At 50.8% G+C, this 21,274-nt stretch overlaps 2 protein-coding genes across 2 annotated transcripts; both read right to left on the bottom strand.

Annotated features, from left to right (window-relative positions):
• Nucleotides 1-261: 261 nt before the first annotated feature.
• On the bottom strand, nt 262-7,950 carry LOC310767836 (uncharacterized protein). The gene is made up of 9 exons (XM_083625349.1): nt 7,896-7,950; nt 4,201-4,272; nt 3,616-3,675; nt 3,300-3,367; nt 2,851-2,949; nt 2,206-2,371; nt 1,866-1,930; nt 1,253-1,348; nt 262-791 (listed from the first exon to the last, which is right to left on the bottom strand). Exons 2-9 carry the CDS (start codon nt 4,238-4,240, stop codon nt 540-542), a joined length of 846 nt encoding a protein of 281 aa, XP_083481475.1. The 5' UTR covers nt 4,241-4,272; nt 7,896-7,950; the 3' UTR covers nt 262-539.
• A 2,369-nt stretch (nt 7,951-10,319) lies between these two features.
• Nucleotides 10,320-18,488, bottom strand: SF3A3 (splicing factor 3a subunit 3). The gene is made up of 17 exons (XM_083625249.1): nt 18,291-18,488; nt 18,136-18,183; nt 17,471-17,523; nt 17,110-17,215; nt 15,786-15,858; nt 15,455-15,546; nt 14,969-15,051; nt 14,493-14,631; nt 14,242-14,310; nt 13,756-13,823; nt 13,112-13,219; nt 12,793-12,862; nt 12,527-12,691; nt 12,303-12,413; nt 11,873-11,963; nt 11,452-11,507; nt 10,320-10,577 (listed from the first exon to the last, which is right to left on the bottom strand). Exons 1-17 carry the CDS (start codon nt 18,384-18,386, stop codon nt 10,500-10,502), a joined length of 1,506 nt encoding a protein of 501 aa, XP_083481375.1. The 5' UTR covers nt 18,387-18,488; the 3' UTR covers nt 10,320-10,499.
• Between the last annotated feature and the right edge of the window lie 2,786 nt (nt 18,489-21,274).

Raw genomic sequence — 21,274 nt, 5'->3', positions numbered from 1 at the left:
TAGAGGCTTTCTGTACAGCCCTTGGGACTCTGTCAAATAACAGAAGGCAACCTTCAGCTTTCTGCAAACCTGAAACGGTCTCAAAACAGTTAAATAGCTGCTCCTGGATAGATAGGACACCCTCCCCTATTTAATCCAAAAGAGAATTCCTGTCGCTTCTGTCACTTGCCCCCAGGATCAGGCTTGTGACCTGCTGGCTCCAGCTCAGATCTCCTGCCATCTTTCAGACCAGGGCAGAGGGAAAGAAAGTGACTCTTGATTATGTAGGTCTGAGCTAAATTATTATTATTATTTATTTGATTTATATATCACCCTTTATCGCAAGCTCACACAGCCCAAAGGTTCATAAATCACTTGGCCCTGGAAGAAAAAGGAGGAAAGGGGGGAAGGCATTTGTTGGATGCCTCGTGAGAAAGGCCCAAAGCAAGTGGATTCCCCAAGGCATAGAGAGAGAGACACACACACAGAGAAGGGAGAGTTGCTTTTTTGCCACCACCTAAGGACCCGAACAGGCCAGCTCAGCTTCACTTGTGCCCGGCCTAGAACAGGAGAGCATAGTTCAGGCTGAGGACAGCTGCACACACCAGCAGCTGGAGCAGGGGGGTGAGGGCTGCCACCTGCTTGGCCCCATTGAAGTGCACTTTGCCATCCAGTTTCAGGCAGCTGGTCTTGGGCATCGCCGGGCAGCACTCCTGATAGCAGGGCACCTTGGACCCCGCGGAGCAGGGCGGGCCAGCCGTTTTGCAGACTTTGCTGCATCCAGCCACAAAGTGGGGGCCGGTTTTCTTCATCTGGAGGGAGAGAAGTAGCAGATGCAGGAACCAGCTTGGCTGCTGTTTCAGGCACTGATGCTGTGTGGGGGCCCAGGATCAAGCAGGGTGCCTGCAGAGGGCAGCTGGCACTCAGGGCTGCTGATGGCAATTTGGTGGGCCTCCCCCTTTCTTCCTCAGACTTCAGATCTCTTGTCCTTAACAGCAGCCTTCCATTGGATGCTCCAGCACCCATTTAGCTAACTATTCTCATTTCAGAATCCTCACGACAGCCATCAGAGTGTGCACTTGGCCACTGCCCACCCCTTTCCAGTTTGCCTTGTGGCACCTGCTGCTCTCTTGAGGCACGCAGCTCCTGCTGGTTTGTAAGGAGCTTACAAGGCTCAAGATGCATTCTAAGGCACTGCAGCAAGAGGGATCCATTCAGAGGGCAGAACAAGGGCTTGGGCGTTTGGAGGGGGGTGTTATTTCAGGAACGGTACCTCGCAAAAATCAAAGCCCACGATGCAGCCGGCCGCATGCTTCTGTCCCTTGTAGCATCCTTCTCCATGGCAGGTGAAGCTTGAGCACACTTTCCCCTACAGAGGGAGGGAGCGAGGGAGGAAAGAGAGGCAGGCCATTGAATTGTGGACACCAGGGCTGTGCACTGGATTCAGCCAAATCCCCAGACAAATCAGGACTGTTCAGAAGGACGCAGGCATTTGTCAAGTTGGGTTCAGACAGTCACACATCTCTGCAGGTTGGACTGGATGGCCCAGAGCCATCCATGGCTGTCAGGAAGGAAGGAGAGGTGGGCAAGGCAGACAAACCCCACAAAAAAGCCCAGACTTTTCTGGGAGGAGGTGGGCCCAACTTCTTTGCTGTCTCCAGGGATCTCCCCCTCTGCTCAACAGCTCTTCAATTAAATGATTGATCCAATGTGTTTGGGGTGTATGTGTGTGCACCCCTGGTGTTGGGCAGGAGGGAGGACATAGGAAAAGAACCAGGATCCCATTTCCCACTCATCCACCAACCCACCCACTCTGAGGATGCCACCTGCCCACTTGCCCCGCCAGCAAACAAGCCATCCCTGCCAGAACATGAAGTGACACCTACATTTTTGGGAGGTGCTTTGGTGGTGGTAGTGGTGGGCGCTGGCGTGGTGGTGGGTGGCAGGTCACCTAGAACAGACATGAGAGATGGAGGAGCTGGCTGAGGCCCCCAGGACCTCTTGACCGACAGGAGAAGCTGTCATGCCAGACTGGCAGGTCGGAGAGAGGCTGGCTGCGGGCTGAAATCCTGCCCTTCAGCTGCTCCAGGGACTGAGTCCCCAGAGCCAGGAAAGGCCTCTCTGCGAAGGCAGCCCAGAAGCCCCATAGGTCAGCTCAGCCTCCCCAGGGAGAAGGAATCCTGCCAAGCAGAGCATCCTAAGAGGCCTCCCATTGGGGGAGCTTACCGTAGGCTGTAGCGTTGAGGAGCAGGCAGTTTGGGGAGCTACAGCACTCCATTGAACACAAGTTCATTCTGATGGTGCCATTCTGCATGCACATGTCGGTGCCGTTGATTCCCCCACACTCACTGCTGCACCGGGCTGTGTAGCTGGTAGTGTTGAGGCGGAAGAGCTGCAAGACCCAACAAAGGGTTAGCAGGGCAAGGCTGGCAACTGACCATCGCTGCATTATGATCCATGCAGAGAAGCAGGAGTGGCTGGACCCCACAGCCCCTTAGCTGATCCTCCCCACACTTGTAAGAACACAGTCCAGGAACGGAGGCCAAGGCCACCCACAGTCCTTTGCAGCCTCTTCCGGAGGGGGGGGGGGCTTTATTTATTTATTATTATTATTATTGGTTTATATACTGTACCACCCTTCAAGATCTTATGGTGGTTCACAGGATAAAAATACAAGGTAAAAACACAAGTCAAAAGTTAAAACAAAAACATCAGAACAATACCTCCCAAACACATTTTAAAAGGCTGTAGAGTATTAATCAACTTTATAAAACCCAAAAAATGCAAATAAAAAATACAAATTGACATATAACACTTTAAAACTGTTTAAAACAACCCTGCTCAAATAAGCAACACCTCTGGGCTCCCTACCTCGCAGTGTGTTGCGTTGTGGCAGGTCTCTGTGTTGTTCCCATGAGCTTCGTCATGGTAGCATCGCTCCCCGGAACACTGGAAGCTCTGGCATGTGAGCTGCAGAGGGAGATGGAGCTGAACCTTCATGGCAAGAAAACTAGACAGCTGCCCTGGCCTCCCCAGGCCAAGCATCCTGTGCCCTAGTAGCACCTCTCACCTGCGACCTGGACCTGACTTGGGCCTCCCAATTGAATCATTTCCTGGTTCTTATCTCTCACATACAAACCTGCCCAATGAATACTTCCATTTGCAGGATGTTTCTTCTCACCAAACGGCAGCAGCCAGCCAGGAGCAGACACTCCATGCCTGCCCCCCACCCAGACATTCCCATCCCATCACCTCCAACTGGGAAATGCCCAACACACACACCCCACACACAGCAGCGTCATGATGGGTCAGTTTCTTACGTTCATCATGCCTGTGCTGTTCGCTGAGCTGCTGGGGACGAGGGGTGCTCCTGAAATGGGCCCAGGCTCTGAAAGAGGAAGAAGAGGTTAGCAAATCCCTTGGTGTGCGAGCCAAGGAAGTCTCTGCTCCTGCTAATGGTTTCCTGAGTGGAGCAGAAGCCTTGATTGCAACTGAAGCCATGCTTATGTTTCAAGAGGTGCATAGAGGAAAGTGGCAGGAAGTACCAAGGATCTGTCTCTTCCTCAGCCTGTGCCCCAGGGGGCTCCCTACACAGAACCTTCCCCTTCCCAGCACATAGCCAGCCAGCCCTCTCACCTGCCAGTATACAAGAGGTCCAAGTGCTGAAGTGCAGAGCAACCCAGAGGAGAAAGATGCCTGCAGATGGAAAAAAGAAAGACCATGTTTGTTTGTTTCTTGAAAGGCAGAGAGAAAAGGCACCTCTGTCACCCACAGCTCACTGTAGGGAACCATCAGACAATGTCCCATCAAAGCACTGATGGATCCCATTGCAGACCACTGTTCTTTAGGGCAGTGGCGGAGCTTCATGCTCCAGAACCGGGGGCAGAGAGCAGGCCAGGGGGTGGGACACCACCTGCAGGGGTGTGGCAGCCAGTGCGGGGGGGGAGCTGTGATGGCACCCCACCAGAATCGTGGTACCAGGGGCAGTGTGCTCCCCCCGCCCCCCTCTTCCTCCGCCAGTGCGGAGTGGGGCTCTTGTTCTTTTACCAGACGGTTGGGCAAGCAGAAATCCAACAGCCAGCCACTCCCCAATACTACCCTGGTTCCTCTGACTTGCTCAGGAGACACTCTGTGTCTTCCAAATATCACCTTCACCAAGGAGTGAGTCACATGTCAGGCTGTCGCCTCTGCTAGAAATTCCACCACAATGAAGCCTCTTACCCTGGGCTGGGAGAATCCGGTGGTTGTTGGGACTTGCCATCTCGAGCCAAGGGGATCTAATCCTGTAGGACCCTGCAGAGTGGGCAACAGGGAAGGAACGTATGTATGCATTTCTCAGATTTCTCGGCACGCACACCCCGAGCACAAAGAGGCGATGCAAGCAACCCCTAAACTCAAGACAAAGCTGTAGAAAGGATTCTAAACAGGGTCTTGGCAGGACCTATCTCAGTTCACTAGGAGCAATGGGTCGAATGAAGCAAGGCCCTTTGCACATTCCTGTGTTTTGGTCTTCTCATCCAGGTAATGAAGCTGTGCAGTCACTGGCTAGGAATCTGATCAGGGCATCAGGTGTGCCCACAATAGTCAGGAAGGTGGTTGCCAGTGGGCCCTTGAAAAGTGACTCACTCAAGGAGAAAAGGCAGAAGGAGATGCTTTGGACCATCAAGCCATTTCTCCACCTGGCCAGTATAGTTGGAGCCAGCTGGATCACCCCAGTGCAGAGCATCTGGATCTGGTCACAGTCTGCAAGGACAGAACTTGAGCTGCCCCAAGTCCTGTAACATCCACTGGAGGGAGTCAGAATAGAAGACATTACACCTGCCTTCCTGGGGAAAGTCAGCTGGGTCTTTCTCTATGAGAGTGATTATGCACAGGCTGCTGTCCCCCACAACAGCTTCACTGCCTCAGGCTGTTGCTAGATCCCAGCCCTGCAGCACCTCCCGGAACAGATGCTGCCAATTTTGAGCCATGAAGTGCTAAACAAACCCAGCAAAAGGAGAAGACCAGCATGGAAGACCCCCCCTCATTATTTCTGTGTGGTGCCATCTGTGTGCCTGATTCTTTATGGAGGTACAGGAGGGCAGCACCTTCACTTGATGAGCTTCCAGTCTTAAATATAACCACAGAGGAAGAAGAGAGGAAGCAAGCAAGCAAGCTGGATGTGCCTCCATTTTGGCTGCATGGCCTTGGGCTTCATTGCAGAAAGCCAGGGAGGGGGTTTTGCAGGCAGGCATCCTGGGAGGCAGCTCCAGGCATTCAAGAGGAGCTGCTGGAGGGAGGAGACCTTGGGATGGCTGAAGGCTGTGGAAAGAAGGTCACAGGCAGAGAGGCCTTTAGGTATATGAGAGCAGCAAAGAGAGAAGACCATTCCAGGCTCTGCAGGGGGGTGCACCCTGGATTTGGAGCAGACAGGGAGCCAGTGTAGAGATGGGTGGAGTGTCACTTTCTGGTAGTCAGAGTGACATGGTGAATGTTTAGTTGGCAGTGTGCTAGAGACGAAGCGGGGACAAGATGAGAGTTGACAGTGGGGGGGTACACCGCAGGAGTCATAGGAGCTGCAGAGAAGCTGAGTGAATTATTTGCAGCTCTCTTCACGGCAGATAGTGTAGGGCATTTCCCGGTGCCTGAACTAACCTTTGCGGCAGGCAAGTCTAATAAACTGAGACAGATAGTGGTGGTGAGAGATGAAGATCTCTCGTCACAAAATGAAAACTGCTGGACTAGATGGGCCATTGGCCTAATCCAGCAGGTTCTTCTTATGTAGTTTTGCTTTGTTTTAAAGGAAAAGGCATAGTTACCTCAGCCTAAGGAGCTTTCTTGACAAACGAAAGTAAGTGCCAATTTGGAGCATCAAGTTGTGCACATTGAGGTGCATTTTTAGTATCTGCCAAGCTTTCTTTGTTCAGAGACTCAGCAAAACCTAACACTGAGCAAGTCTTAGGGAAAGTCTGGCTGCTTTTGATTGCAAACTGATGGATGGGGGGGGGGGAGTGAGCAGCTTCAGCTCCGGATCACTTTATCTATTGCTGGGGGTTGGATTAGGTGACCCTTGAGGTCCTTCCAACTCTACATAGTTCTATGATTCTATGATTCTCTTGTGTCTCCTACAATTAGTCTCATGCATCTTATTCCATGTGAAGCTTATTCCAGATTCCAAGAGGACAGGAAGTGCCATTATGGATTGTTGCTGGTATAGCCTTTCCCTGCAGTGTTGGAAGACACGCCCCCCCACCTCCTCCTTGGGAAATCTTGCAATGTCTTCTTAACTAAAGCAAGTCATTAAAACAGTTAATAGTGTAGCTATTCTCAGGGGGCTTAGCAACAAAGGATTTAACAAGGAAACCCCAAGAAAAATAGGGGGGGGGGAAACCAGCAGGACAGAATACATACTTAATGCAGGAACATAGAAAAATCTAACAAGCAGAGTCAGTAAGTCAAAGGTAGAATCAGAATGTCTCTGACCGGTGCAGAAAACACAACAGAGTCAGCCATGGGCAAGCCTTCTCCAGGGAGCACATTACTGTAACCAGAAGTTGCCCCTGCCTCATCTCTGGGGCACCCCCATTATCTGCACTGGGCATACTGGCAGGATTGCGCAGGCTAAATTCAAGGAGTCCATACCATCTGAAGCTTCACTGGTCCACTGTGGGACCTTGACTTGTGCCACCAAGAAGACTGACCACCAGTCAACATCCTTCAAAAGATTCCTACATTCCCGCATTGCAGGAGGTTGGATGAGATGACCCTTGAGGTCCCTTCCAACTCTACAATTCTATGATTCTATTATCTGTTCCCACCAGCAACAACGGCTCTCGCACTGAGCATTTGGCTGCTCTGTGTCTCATTCCCTGGTCAAATCTGCTTAGCCTTTAGCCTGATAACCCTCCAAGGCCTTGATCTCTTGTGGTGCTTCGTTAATGCCATTAAAGCAGCTGCTGGTGAAGCGGTCAAAGGGGTAAGAGCACTTGCAGCAACAAGTACAAAGACCTATGAAGGCTGTGGGCTGAGTTCCAGGAACCCCTGCAGGTCCACAAGCAGTGGCTGCCATGGAGACTGGAAAATGACACGCCCAGAGGCCCAGGGCTCCTCGCTAATGACAAATGCCGTTGGCCCAGCAACCCTGTGTTTGGTTGAGCCCCAGAGGAAAAATGGGAAAGCTGTAGACAGACATCAAGGACAGAAACCCTCAAGAACAGAAGCCTATATCCTACCAGCACCTCCGGCCAGCCAACCTACACCCAACAGTTAGCAAAAAACCTCATCAGCTCAGCCCTGGGTCATCTCCAACACTCTTGACAATCGCTTTGGAAGCTTGGGGGACACAACTAAGCCATTAGTTGAAAAAGCAGGGCCTGGGCTCTTCCCTAAAGGCTCTGCATATCTGAGAAAGATACCAGAGTTTGGATGATGAAGTGCAGCCCATTCACTTTCCCAAAATAGAGGTCTGCCAGAAAGGAACTGAACACCAAAGCTCATGCCACGATGCTCTGCGTTCCTTCGCTTGGTTTCAACCCTTAGAACCTCAAGGAAGCGCTGCAAATTCAGGGGAGACCTCAGGAACCAAAGCATTCGAGTTCTAATCCAGAAAAATGTATAATCCACAGATCATCCTTCCAGCTAAGGAGCTGGAGCTTGGTAGGGTTTGGGGAATGTCTTTTCTTTCAGAGGGCCTCCACCCCACCTGATCGCTGCTCGTTCAGGATCCCATCGTACGTTAAGGATGCAAGCTGAGGAGCCAACTCTGCTTCATCCAGGGATGGATTGTCTCACTCAGAAGCCCAACTCAATACATTTAGAGGACCAGTCCCCTCTGTAGCAGGCAGGTCTCTCATACATACACTCTCTCAAACATGCACCCCCCCTCCCGCCTTCCTTAGCTAGTCCCCCAAAGGAACCCACCAGCTGCGCTCACTTACCTCGCCCTAGAAGCCTGTCTGAGCAATGTCTTCCTCCTGTGCTGGCAGAAGAGGTGCCCCTTGGGGAGCCCTCCTCCCCGCCCAAGCGGAGATGGCACCAACCAGCAGGTAGAGTGGAGTGGTGGGAGAAAGGAGGGGTTTGCTTCCATGATGCTCTGGGCAACCGAGGGCTGCTCTCCCCACATGGGGCCCAGAACACATGGCATGATGAGGCACAATCACCAAGGCTGGCTTCAGGGAGTCTTTGAGTAAAGGCATCAGATCACTTAAGATAATCCTCATAAAAGATGGGGAAAGGAGTTCCATCCTTCCCCCCAACAAAGACTGTATGCTGTTTACAATAAGGATTCTGACAATTCAAGCTTTTCAGGCAGACCTCTAGTATCAGAAAGACCTGCCTGTGCCACTCTACAGCTGGAAGTTCCTCTTCACCTATGAAACATCTTTCAATGGGACAAAAGGTTAGGCTGCTGTGGAGAGGGGCACTACTTGGGGGGAGGTCCACAATACTGATTGGCATAGACTGGTGTAGGTGTACAGAGATAAATTAAGGGGGTGGGGGTGGGGGGCCTCACAAGCAATGCAACAAAGGATGGGGTGGAGTGAAGGGGCAGGAGACCTGGGGTATTTGGGACAACCCCCCTCATACTACCCCTGGGGAGAGGGGGCTACCCTTTCTTTTTTTAAAAAAAATTCAGTCTTTAGAGTTGGCTAAGCTTGGAAGAGTCAATAGGAGGATTTTATATTGTTCTGAGAGAAATGGCCAGGGAAGGCGTCTTTGGGATGGAAGCGGGGAGAGACTGCCAGCTTTGAGGATGGAGCAGCTGCCTTGCTGAAAGCCACAGCTAGGAGGAGGCAAAACCTACATCCCACCCTTTCCTAGAGACCTCCTCACCTGGGCGATGCATTGCAGAAAATTGGCAGAAACAAAGACCTTGCCAGACAAAGTGCAGTGGCCACTTTCGGGAGGATCGAGAGGGAGTTTCTCAAAGAAGAGAGTCTGGGTGTGTGTCTAAATGCTGCCAATACATTTTATCAAGAAAGGGAGTCTGTGTGACTGTATATAAATGCTGCTGCTCCATTACAAGTCTACGGTTGTTCCTCAAGTGAGATGGAATAGCTTCTGAACTTAGCCCCCCCTCCCCGTGGCAGAACACCCCAAATCTCCCCCAACCAGGGCACCCAAGAACACAGCTCAGTCAAATTGCCCTTCTCCCACTTCCAATCAGGCTGCAGCCACCCCCAGGTGCCCATCAGAGCCTCGCCTTCCTCAGGCAATTACAGCAACAAATCCATCCCAATTAGGGTAATTAGCCACGCTCTCTGTTCCCAGCAGGTCTCTGGGGTCCTTGGGTAGCAGCAGAGAAATAACAAGAAAAAGAGGAACTAAACCCAGGGAGAAGAGAAACACAGAAAGCTGCCCTATACTGAATCAAGACCATTAGTCCATCTAGCTCAGTACTGTCTGCATTGACTGGCAGCAGCTCTCCAGGTGGGAGTCTCTTCCAACACAACCGGAAGATGCTGCAGGAAACTGAACCTGGGATCATCTGCTTGCAAGGGAGATGCTCTAGAATTGAGGTGTGGTCCTTCCCCAAACAGAGACTTCAGAAGATACAGATGTTACATGTGGTGGGTCATGTTATGGTCTTCCCTTGTGGCTTGCCAGAGCAGCAGCTGCCGCTGCCGCCACCACTGTAGCAACTTTGGAGGGTTTTACTTCCTTTTCCAACTAGATTGCAACCCCCTTGTCCCATACACATGTGAGACCTGCAAGGGCATGCCTGTCCTTTCCACCCAGCAACTCCCTGCCTCAGAGCCACAATAGCTGTATTCCAGAGCAAATGGCCCTTAAGAGAAGCATTCTGCTCAGAGGGAAAGGTGTCTGTAGGCATTAGGACCCAGGAGCTGGAAGCAGTAGCAGGATATTTACCAGCAGCTGCTGAAGAAGCGGGTGGGTTTGGGGAAACCTAGTGAACACAATTGCCTGTCACAGCCAGGCCTTGAGTAGCTGCAAACAAAGGCACTTTCTTCTTTTCCTCCCCGCTCAACTGAAACAGAAACGGGCCTAGTGAACTACAAGGAGGTACAAAGGAACAACCCTAAAATCATAGACCAGTGGAGCTGGAAGGGACCCCAAAGGCTTGAGTTCAACCCCTGCAATGCAGGAATCGCAGCTAAATAATCCCTGGCAGATGGTCATCCAATATCTTCTTAAATATATCCAATGAAAGAGTCTACCAGCTTCTGAGGGAGTATTTTCTGTATCTTTGGGAAGCGAAAGTTCAACTCTGGCTTAGTTCTCAGTGAGGGACTGAATCTGTGCCTTGTGTCCCACTTCTAGTGAACAAGGATGCATTACGTGTGAAAGAAGCTGGAAGCCTGAACATGTCTATCAAATAAAGCTGAAGACCACACCAGGTGCCCATTCCTTCTGCCTTTAAAACTAAGGTTTATTTTTTATGAAAAAATTGTTACAGGAATCATCACCCTGTGAGCTGTAAGTGTCCTTGAAGCACCCGCTCCCATGGAGGGGGGAAGAACAGGCACACACGCAACATGGGAGGTCTGGGGTGGGGTGCGTTGGGCCAACATCTCCTCTGATCACAGCAGGCCTTGGCGCTTCAGATCTTCGTAGGTCTTCTTGTTGACCACGTTCCCACTGGAATCCTCGTATTCCTCCTAGGTTGACAGAGAAGCCCAGGTGTGGGGAAAACCAGGAAAGCAGTACCAAGGCCCTAAGGCAAAGGTCTCCCCCACCATGGAGACAGCAAAGCGCTGAAACCCAGAAGCTACTGCCAAAGGCAACAGAAGCCTCTGCAGGCACCCTGCCAGCTCTACCATTGGGGGAGAAGTGGAGCGGCATCGGCCTCAAGCGGCAAAATGGGATGCACTGCCTCTGCTGAGACTCTCTGAGGAGCCAATCTAGTCCAGGCTCCTTTGGCCAATCAGGTGCTTCTGGGAAGCCCTGAAGCAAGGCAGGAGAACAACAGAGAGCATTCCAGCACCCCTCTATGATGCATCTGAATATGGAGGCTCCACTGAGCTGTCATGCCCTGTTTCTGACATTCAGCCCCGAGTGCTGTTGCTTATGTGGCTGCAACAGCCTCACCCAAACACAAAAGGGAGGAATCAGTAGCCAAGGGAGAAACCAATGCACTGAAACATGTTTAGACCAATGAAACCCACCAGCTAGTTAACTACATGCTGGGAGTGGGGCAGGGACACACAACAGATGCCTGTGTAGGAGGGGAAATAGGGTGGACAGTTATGGAGGAAACAGCCAATCTAGACATGGGAGGAACTCCTCTCCACCCTGGGACATTTCACCCTGGTCACATGACTAGTAACAACCAATAGTTCTTATCCCCCTTGACTTCAATGGGCTTTGCTAGCCAGCGCCAGCCTTTGCATTCCCTTTGCTAAACATTGGGGACCTCGGTAGAATTTGGCATGGGGACCGAAGCTGAAGGCACACACACCACTAACCCCTGGCCTGGTCCTCCCAGTCCCATTCCCAACAGACAACTGCAAGGGATGTCCCAACCCAGCTTACTTCTGTGTCCGGCTGCCACCTCTCCGAAGCCTTCTGTTGCTTCAGCTTTGCCCACACTGTAAACACACATGCACAAACTGTCAGAGGCGACTGTCAACTGCTAGCTCCCAGTCACAACCCAAGATGCCCAGGTGGAGGGATAGCTGCTACTCTGCTTGGGGAAGCACCAGAAGCCGTGCACCCCTGCCCAACCAGGGGTAAAGGATCAGGCTCCTGCCACACCATGAGTTGCCCCTCTGAGAAGCTCCACCCACCCAGTCACTCTGCTGATCCTGGCACACCAGCAAAGAGGTAAACAAATCACAGCACAAGCCAGTAGCTGACAGAGCAGGTCCATCACTCTGACAGGATGGCCCCCACAATGTGAAACTGGCAGCCACAGGTAAACCCAGGGCCAGGAAGGCAACTTGTGGCCACTTACATGAAACAGCATCTTCAATCTGCGTGACGTTGGCAAAGTGAGCTGTGTTGGGGATTCCCAGGCATCGCATTCCATGGGCGTGGCGCCATTCCTATGGAACATAGAGGAGCATCAAGGCTTGGCCATGACGGAGCCAAAGTGCTCCAGAGGGAGGGGGGAAGGAGGGCAGAGAAGAGGCTGGCCTGGGCCACTGCCCTCCATGCAGAACTGCCACACAACCTGGATCTCAAATAGAAGGCTAAGCTAAAAAGCAGCCAGTTGGGAAGGGTCCCCCTCCCCATTGCACAGTGGGGGCTCTGCAAGCGTTAAGATTCGAGGGCTGCTGCCTAGCAAGAGCCCTGAACCTTATGCAAACTGATAATTTGTTTTGAGGCCCAAACAAACACACACACTCCCCAAATAAATATTGTGGCACTTTCCAGTGTCCTACCGCAAAGTGTCGTTGGAAAGCTTTGGGCCCACGGTAGGTGTAGTTCCCACAGATCTCACAATTGTAGTTGATGTTCAGGCCGTGGAGCTTATACAGCCAATAAGGGATGGGCTGCAAGGCAAGGGGGGGGGGGGAGGAAGACAGAGAGAGTGTGAGCACACAAAGCAGTCGCTTCCTCCCATCCCCGGGGGTGTGCTGCGAGCCCCACAATGAGCCGGGCTTACTTTGCCATCCCACCCAAGGGGCAAGTTCTTGGGGTTGTAGATGATTTCGTTCTCTTCGTCTTCACTCTCACTCTCGCTGATCTGTTCCTCCTCCTCCTCCTCGCGTTCCTCACCGGTCCGTGCCTGCTTGCGCTGCACATTCTCATGAGTCAGCTGCCGCTGCTCCTACAAGGGGTGGGAAACAGAGCCAGTGAGTACAGTAGGAGGCCTACTGAACCACAACAGAATCCCAATGGCTAGGGAGAAGGATGGGAGACAGAGCTTACCCCAAGAATCTCCACATGCTCGTAGATCTGAGCTTCCAGGAAAGCCAAGTCCTTGTTCCTCTCAGTGTCCCTGTCAAGGAAATGGCTCAATGAAGGGATAAGGATACACACACACCACCCCACTTGCAGCGCCAGGAGGACCCACATGGGCCCCACAGCTCAGGTTACTAGTCAAAGCTAAGCCAAGGACAGCATCTCTCCCACCCAGCCACTGACAGAGAAGGAAGGAAGGAAGGAAGAAGGAGCTGCTCCTCTGCAAGAAGGTGATCTGAGCAGGATATGTTCAACTTCACCCCAGCCATACCCCCATGTGCCTCACCGCTTGCTCCCCTTTGTCTTTGGGTTCTTGGCAAAGAGAGAAGGGTCAAGGGCCTCCAGAGACTTGCCCTTGGTGCTGAACAGCCTCTGAGCACGTTCCTCTAGAGTCCTGGAGAGAAGGAAGAGAAGAAACGCTTTACATGCTTGCATCTCCAGTTCCGGATAAACCCAGAGCCCATCCAAACAGCCAGACCTCTCATGTAAGAACATAAGAGCCTGCTGGATCAGGCCTGTGGCCCATCAAGTTCAACATCCTGTTCTCACAGTGGTCAACCAGATGCCCCAGTATGAAGACCACAGGCAGGAATCGAGTACAAGAGCACTCTCCTTTCCTGTGGTTTCCAGCAAAGGGTACTCAGAAGCATCACTGCCTCCAACTGTGGAAACAGAGCATAGCCATCAGGGCTAGTAGCCATCAAGTGTCCTCTCCTCCGTGAATTTATCTAACCCTATTTTAAAGCTACCTATGTTGGTGGCCATGACTGCTGCCTATAGGAGCAAGTTCCTTAGTTTAACTCTGTGCTGCATGAAGAAGTATTTTCTTTTATCTGCATTCAGCTTCACTGGGTGTCATACACAGGGTCCAGCAGCAACAACAACAACCCCCCCCCCCCACAGCCAGCTCCAAACAAATCCTTTACTTACCCACCACATTTCAGACCCAAAGCCAGCAGTGCAGATTTCAGCCTGTCCAGTCCAAGGGAGGCCAATTCCTGTGGGAGAATGCAGAGCTGACATGACTTGGCTGTAAGTTAACCATCTTTCTCTCGTCTGGCCAGGCAATGGGTAGCAGAAACCTAGCCAAAGTCCCTGCACACCACAGCGAGCAAAGGCGGCGGTGGCGGCGGCGGCGGCGGCAGCAGCAGCAACTGTTCTGGGAAGCCCGGAAGCTGCCTTATACAGAGGCAGACTACTGGTCCATCTAGTTCAGTATTGTCTACACTGACTAGCAGCAATGGTTCCCCAGGGTTTCAGGCAGAGAGTCTTTCCCAGCCCTAAACAGAGATGTCACTGGGGATCAAACTTGGCACCTTCTGCATGCAAAGTAGGTATTCTGCCTCTGAGCTGCAGCCCTTGCCCTCCTGCTCCCTTCCCAGAACCAACAAGACAGGCTCAAAAAGGCAAACAAACCTCCCAGGAAGAAAAGGCTGACAGGTCCAGGTGGGCCCCAGCATGGGTGAGGGCGCTGCTGGTCTCTTTCTGCCAGGAGAAAACAAGAGGGTTAGTGGCTCAAGATCCCCCAAAAACACAGTCCACAGCTTTGGTGGCCAAATACTTGAAGCTCCTAAGGTGGTTCAAGGAGCCTGTCAGCAGAGACATGCTCCAAGGGACCATGATCTTGCAAAACCTCCAGCTCCCACCCCATCCTGGGCACTGCTCACCGGCCAACCAGGGAAAGTGCCGTTCTCCCACTTCTTCTCAAATTCTGCCTGGATTTTGCCAAACAGCTCGTTCTGGTCCAGCAATGGCTTCACTCGGTCTGTATAATCCTGCAGGTATTCCAGGAGCATCTCCAGGTACCTGTAACAATCACCAAGGGAAGAGAGGGAGGAGGTGACTGCCTCATAATCAAACAATGCTTCTCACCCCGCTGCAATGAGCCAGCCAACAGAGATCCTACACAGAAAGATGCCAAACAAGGTTTATGGTTCTTTCAGCTTGTTACTAAGCCCACGTGGGTGACAGAGAAAATCTGGTCACAATGGATTTTGGGGGGCGTAAAACAACTTGAATGGCTTTAATAACTTTAGGAGCAGAGCACAAAAAATAGCCCAGACTGCTAAAGATACATTAGAGGCTTTGGAAGAGTTTAATGTCTGTTCTCTCCGCCCCCCCCCAAAAAGTTCTGAGTTCTCACCTCCTGTATTCAGCATTTTTCCTCTCCTTAGGAATGTCAAAAAGCTGGTCAAAAGTGGACAGGTATGTGATATAATCCAATTTCTGCAGAGGACAGGGAAAAAGAGATAATTAACTGTGACTTCATGCAAGATCCCAATGCAGGCACTGAATCGTTTCCTAGATAATCCCTACTCCCTGCCGCTCACCCCCTTAACAGCATTCCATTAGGCGGAAGAGGGAGACAGAAAGGCCAACTCTGTTGGTTCAGCTGGGACCACCTGCCTCCATTTTGCTCTTCCCAGAACTGTCTCCCTGGTTATTAAATATTTCTGAAGCTATTAAGAATTAGTGCTTGAACACCTGTTGCTTGTTCCTTCTCCATTCCTTTTTCCTTCTGTTTGCACTCTAATGCATGCTATACTTGTTGGTGGGCAGGGCCATTTGGGTATAGAACAGAGGACAAGAGATGCTTCCAAATCCTAGACAACCTGGTTGGAAATCTCACCTCTGACGACTTGAGGTTAATGTACTTGAGATAACAGTCATGCAGGTCCAAGTAGCGGCCATATCCTTCTTCATCAGTGAACTCCACAAGGTCTGCAGAAAACAAATAGAGACAGACAACTCAGAACTGGCATAATGAGGAAGAGAACTGAATCCCCAGGCCAAGAACAAAGAGCATTTCCTCTAGCTTGGCTACAGTGCAGATGAAGACAAGCAAGAAGCAATCTTGCAGCAATAGGCCCATTTGTTCCAACTATCTGGAAAGTGTAATGGGCATCAGAATAGGGGGCCAAGTAAGGGGTTATGCCAGACAGGTTAGATTTAAAACTTACTCTGAGCCTCTTCACTGGGATTCTCCCGGGCCTTCAAGAGCTCCTCAAACTCCACCGACATCGGCACACAAATCTACAAGGGACAGATTACTACAGGTGTTTAGGATTAACAGGTCAGATAATGAACAGGTAATAAATGCAGTGATACCTGATACAAAATACATTAGACCTTATGCTAGTAGTTAGACAAGACATGAAGGAAAGAAATGTTTGCAGGAGACAACAGAAGATTAAGGGAACAGACATATTACAACAGTGGTTCCCCAAGTGGGTGGTATCGCCTCCTGGGGTGGGGTGGGGTTACTTAGGGGCTGCTGCAGATGTGCTTCTACAAGCATGTTTTTCGCTTATTTATGATTGACCAGGATAAAGCCTAGAATGAAACACTTTATTCACTTCTTACTGCTTATTTCTTTTACTCTTATCACTTTTGAGGCAATTTCTGATCAATATCCTGCACTATTGACAATGGTTAAAAAGCTCCTTGTTGCATTTCCAACATCATATTTGGTGGAATGTGATTTTGGTGTAGTCATCCAACTTCTCTCCAAGCAAAGAAATCAACTCTTACGAAACATGGAGATTTAAGGCTCCTGCAAAGTGGCTTTAAACCAGACATTGGGAAACGGATTTTACTTTATCAAGTCTGTCCATCACATTAATTTACTGAATAATAAAGTAGTTACTAAAGGTGATAAGTAATAATCTTGCTAAATAACTATCAGGCTTTGAAAAGCAAGTATTACTGGATCAAGTTCATCAATTCTGTTGAATTAATTAAGATAAATAGCTTTAATTGGATTTTGAATAAGCGTGCAATTAATTATTACTGTTTTGCATTTTATTGTGTTATTATCTTATTTAGTGAGTTGTGCAAACCACTATTCTGAATAATGCTTTTTGTAGGGTAAGGAGTCACTGGAGGTGAATTTATGGAACCAAGGGGGAATTAGCATGAAAAAGTTTGGGAACCACTGCACTACCAAATTTTGGGAGGCAGACAAGGAGAGAAGTTGAACAACTGCCAAAAGGTTTTGGGAAGAAAAGCAGCATGTATTTGGTGCATAAAAGGACAGCATGAAAAGAGATAGTGGAGATTGCTTCCTGTATGCATCTTTCCATACTAGAAGCAAAGTTCAAACTAGAAAATATAGCATATAGGCTACAGCACTGACAGTCAAGTCACTTTCACAATACCAGAAGCAACCATGAAATCCCAGGGTCTTCAGACTTAGTAGGGCAACTAGTCAGTGGTGCTACTCCTTGAGGATTCATTACACACACACACACACACACACACACACACACACACACACACACACACCTCATTTGGGTGTTTCCGATGGAACTCTTTAATCTGCTTCAAACGATTGTAGAACTCAGCAAACTCATTGGGTCCTGAAATGGCACTGAGTTCTTCCTTCCGCAACCTATAGAAAACAGGAGGAGGAAGCCTTTTCAGATCGGCTAGCAGGATTGCTTGTAGAAGGAGAAAGAAATAAGGGATCTGGCCTGATTGGTGCTGCACATGGAACAAGGACAACAGCAGTCCGTGCTTTCTGGATTTTAAGTGCTCCCCCTCCTTTCCAGTACCCATTCAACTGGAGGCCCCCACCAGGTCCTGCCAGCTCAAAGTCTGCTGCCCCCTCCCCAAAGAAACTGCCAGGTAGGAATACCCTTCTTACCCGTCTTTGTCGTCGTACAAGTCTCTCAAGTTGCCGCTCACCTCCATGTATCTCTGGAAGGAAAAGAGGGGCAGGGCCCAGGAGTCAGCCATAACAGCTCTGGTGGCAGCAGCAGCCTCCCCCAAACTAGAAGGGGCTGGGCTTCATGGTAAAACAGCAGCCTTGCACCATCAGCTGTCCCTTCTGCCTCTCTGGTTGTCTTGAGGCACTTGCTGCTCCTGCATCTTGTGTCACTGAATTATGCCTCCTACTTGCTTTCCAAGCTTTCTTAGTGCCACCTATGCCAATGTAACATCATTTGCTACAGGGGAGAGTCTGCTGGAACCATGAAGAGGCACCAGCCTCGTCCCCTCCCAGCCCCACCTGGAACCCTTATAAGGCAAAGATGATGACTTAAGCATTCTTATCTCCTCTTAACGTTTGTTTTAGGGAATGGTCTTTGCCTTTTTGGCAGGAGTGTGGATATGTTCAGTTTTCAATCCTGCTGGAATTCTTCAGATATGTTATCATTTGCATTTGCGGTTTTTTGGACTTGCTTTCTTGCACTTGTATATACCCGCTTGTTCTTGGCAGCCGCCTTGGGAGCCTTCTTAGTTGAAAGGCGGCATATGAATAAACAGTAAGGTAAAGCCCCCCCCCCCCAAAACAAGGCCCGGCCTACTCACATCCTGCATGGCCCGCGTGCGGTGGTCCGAGTTGATCTGGTCTCGAAGCTGCTTAGAGGGAAAGAGAGACAAAGAGGGATGAGGGGGTGCGGGTCAATCGCGGGTGTGGGGCGATGCGGAACCGGCGCCCCCAGCCTCCCCTTCCCCCTCCTCACCGTGGACTTCCGCGTGAGCATCTCCTTGACCATGACGTCCATCAGCCGCTCGCGCTCCTCGTGGTAGCGGCGCTGCTGCTCCAGGATGGTCTCCATGGCGGCGGCGGCAGCGGCAGCGGCAGCGGAGGAGGAGGCCGGTATTAAGACTCGAGTCCCGCTCGGCGGGACCGGAAGTGGCGAACCCTCAAAACCGGAAGCCACCCTTCCAGCGGTCCCTCGCTGTTCCTTCCCCGGCGCAGGAGAGTTCCGGCGGAAACACTATGGCTATAGCTATGGGGGTCGGCGCGGGACGTGCAGAGGCGGATGGGGCTGCTCGGGGTTGGCGAGGGCGGGGGACGAACCGTCGCACCGCCCCTTCATCCGCGAGCGACATTAACCCTTGCAGAGCCGGGGGGTGAGGGGACGAGGATCGTGCCCAGTTTTGTGACCATTCCGACACGCGAATGTCTCGTGAGAATGGAGCAAACTGTCTCCCCGCGGGTGTGGGGCTGGAGGCTGAGAGAGTCGCCCATTGTTTTTATTTTTAAAGAGATGGCTGTTTCGGCTCCTGCTGGCCCCGGAAGAAGCCCCCGTTGGGCCAGATGAGATAAAGGAGACACGTGTGTGTGTGTGTGTGTGTGTGTGTGTGTGTGTGTGTTTTGGGGGCGCCTGATTAAGTGATGAGACAGGAAGCTCTTTGTGGGGGTACCCCACTCCCCTACTTGCTGCGTGGCGATTGCTAGCGCCCAACGGGCCAGGAGCTTTTTAGGGCCACCCTGCCGGAGGACCTTCCCTTGCAGTGGTGGGAATGGGGTGTGCCTCAAATCAAGCTGTGCCCTGTCCTGGGCTTGGTGGAACACGGAGGGAAGTAGCATCTTGGATTCGGCTATTGCCTTCAGTGGGAGGTCCCTGACTTTCCCCATCTCCAGCAGTGGGGCGAAGCTGCCCTGTCCACCGATGTAGCAACCCCTGACGGAGGACGGGGATGCGCGCGACCAATACAGAACCCGTGATCGCCCAAAGTTGCCCTCCAACTTTGTGCCACAGTAGCAGTGCCTTTTCTTCCTGATAACTTGTAAATGTCAGATACTTGCCTTATAGCAGGCACGTCCAACAGGTAGATTGTGATCTACTGGTAGATCACTAGACGTCTGTGGTAGATCACTGGCTCCCCCCAAAGAAGCTAAACAACTTGGTCTTCCCTAAAAAAAGGTCAACATTACTGCCTTGCGCCCCCCAAAAAGGGGCTTTCCTCCTCCCTAAAAAAACTTTGACCTGAACCCAAAAAAAGGGGGTAGGTCACTGCAAGTTTTTAACTCTGTCAGTAGATCGCAGTCTCTTGGCAGTTGGCCACCCCTGCCTTATAGCAAGGAACATTTTATAAATTTTATTTTTACTCTGAGAGCTGCATATAAGCTGAACTGGCTCATTCTCTGCCGCCACCCCCGTACTCCACAAAATGGCAAATTGGTCCCTTCCCCCACCTGGTAATGTTCTGACTAGGTTGCTTTTCTGACAAAAAGGGGCTGCAGGGGTGTTTATAGAGAGGGGCTCAAGGGGGCCAGGGCACATTCCCACACTTGTTTGTCCTGGAAGTAATAAATAGGGTCAACACATAAATCGGACACAAAAACTTTTTTTGGGGGGGGGCAAAGTTGTTGAGTGAGGGCAGGCTGTAAATTTGTACAATATTAATTATTCAAAAGGGATCCAAACCCTACAAAAAAACACACCTTCTGAACGTTTCATTAATATTATGGTAGGGGAATAGCTGGAAGATCACTGCTGAGGGCTCAGAGGCTTCTGGACTCTCCACCGGAACTCTCTGCATAAGCTCTCTTCTCTCCGCAATGGAGGCCAAACCACCCATCACTACAATGATAAAAAGCACAGTCACTCCCAATCAGAACTCTCACCAACTTCCTGCTGAAACAAGGTGCCGTCTGCAGCAAACCAGCAACCTACTCTTGTCCCCTCCCTTTGCTACATATGAGTAACAGTGTTAGAAACTGAGATAAGAAAGCTAGGAGCTGAATGGCACCTTAAACCTAGGTTATGGGCACACTTTTTTTTATAACAAGAATACAAAGCTGAAAATGAATAAACTGCAGTTAAAATATTATGTTCATTTTTCACATGGTGTGGTCCTTCCCTTGCCCATCCCCCTAATATTCTTAAGAGGGTCTCTCCTCCAGGATGATGCTGCCCAACCATGAGAGTGACTGGCCAAACACACCTTTCAAGGACCACTCCCCCCACCCTGTAATTTGCAAGAGGACAGGGTGTGTGAAGAAGAAGAGTTTGGATTTGATATCCCGCCTTTCACTCCCTTTAAGGAGTCTCAAAGCGGCTAACATTCTCCTTTCCCTTCCTTCCTCACAACAAACACTCTGAGGTGAGTGGGGCTGAGAGACTTCAAAGAAGTGTGACTGGCCCAGGGACACCCAGCAGCTGCATGTGGAGGAGCGGAGACGTGAACCCGGTTCCCCAGATTAGGAGTCTACCGCTCTTAACCACTACACCACACTGTGTGGGTACACACACAGTCACTGCCGTCTCCCCTCCCCTCCTAGCTTGGGGTGGGAGTGGGAGAGGCTAAGTCACGAGCACAGCATTGTACCCAGGTGGCACAATCTCCCTTCTCTCCCACTTCACACACATTTAACAGTATGCTGGCTCAGGAACTGTGTGCTCCAGTTGCAATTCCTCCCTTCTGCGTGTAAAGCAGGGAGGTTCACCCCATTACCCGCAGAAGTGGCTGAGATGCTCCTGCATGGGGTTTACCTCTTTGCTCTGTCCTTGGCAAGCGCCATGATAGTTAAGGCAACATGTTAAGGCATTCCTAGCATTGTTTGTAGCGGTAACACATTAATCCAGTGCCCCAGGCTCAGATGCTCTCCTGGGATTCCTGACTGGGGCTCAGCAACTTCATTCCTGTGTCTTTGCTGCTCAGAATCACCTCCATCCTGGATGCTGCTCAATAAAGGCTGTGAACTTGCATATTT

This window comes from Podarcis filfolensis (genome assembly GCF_964270895.1).
Source record: "Podarcis filfolensis genome assembly, chromosome: 8".
Classification (NCBI taxonomy): Eukaryota; Metazoa; Chordata; class Lepidosauria; order Squamata; family Lacertidae; genus Podarcis; species Podarcis filfolensis.
Note: the sequence above shows the minus strand (reverse complement) of the source record. Positions and strands in the feature narration are given on the sequence as shown.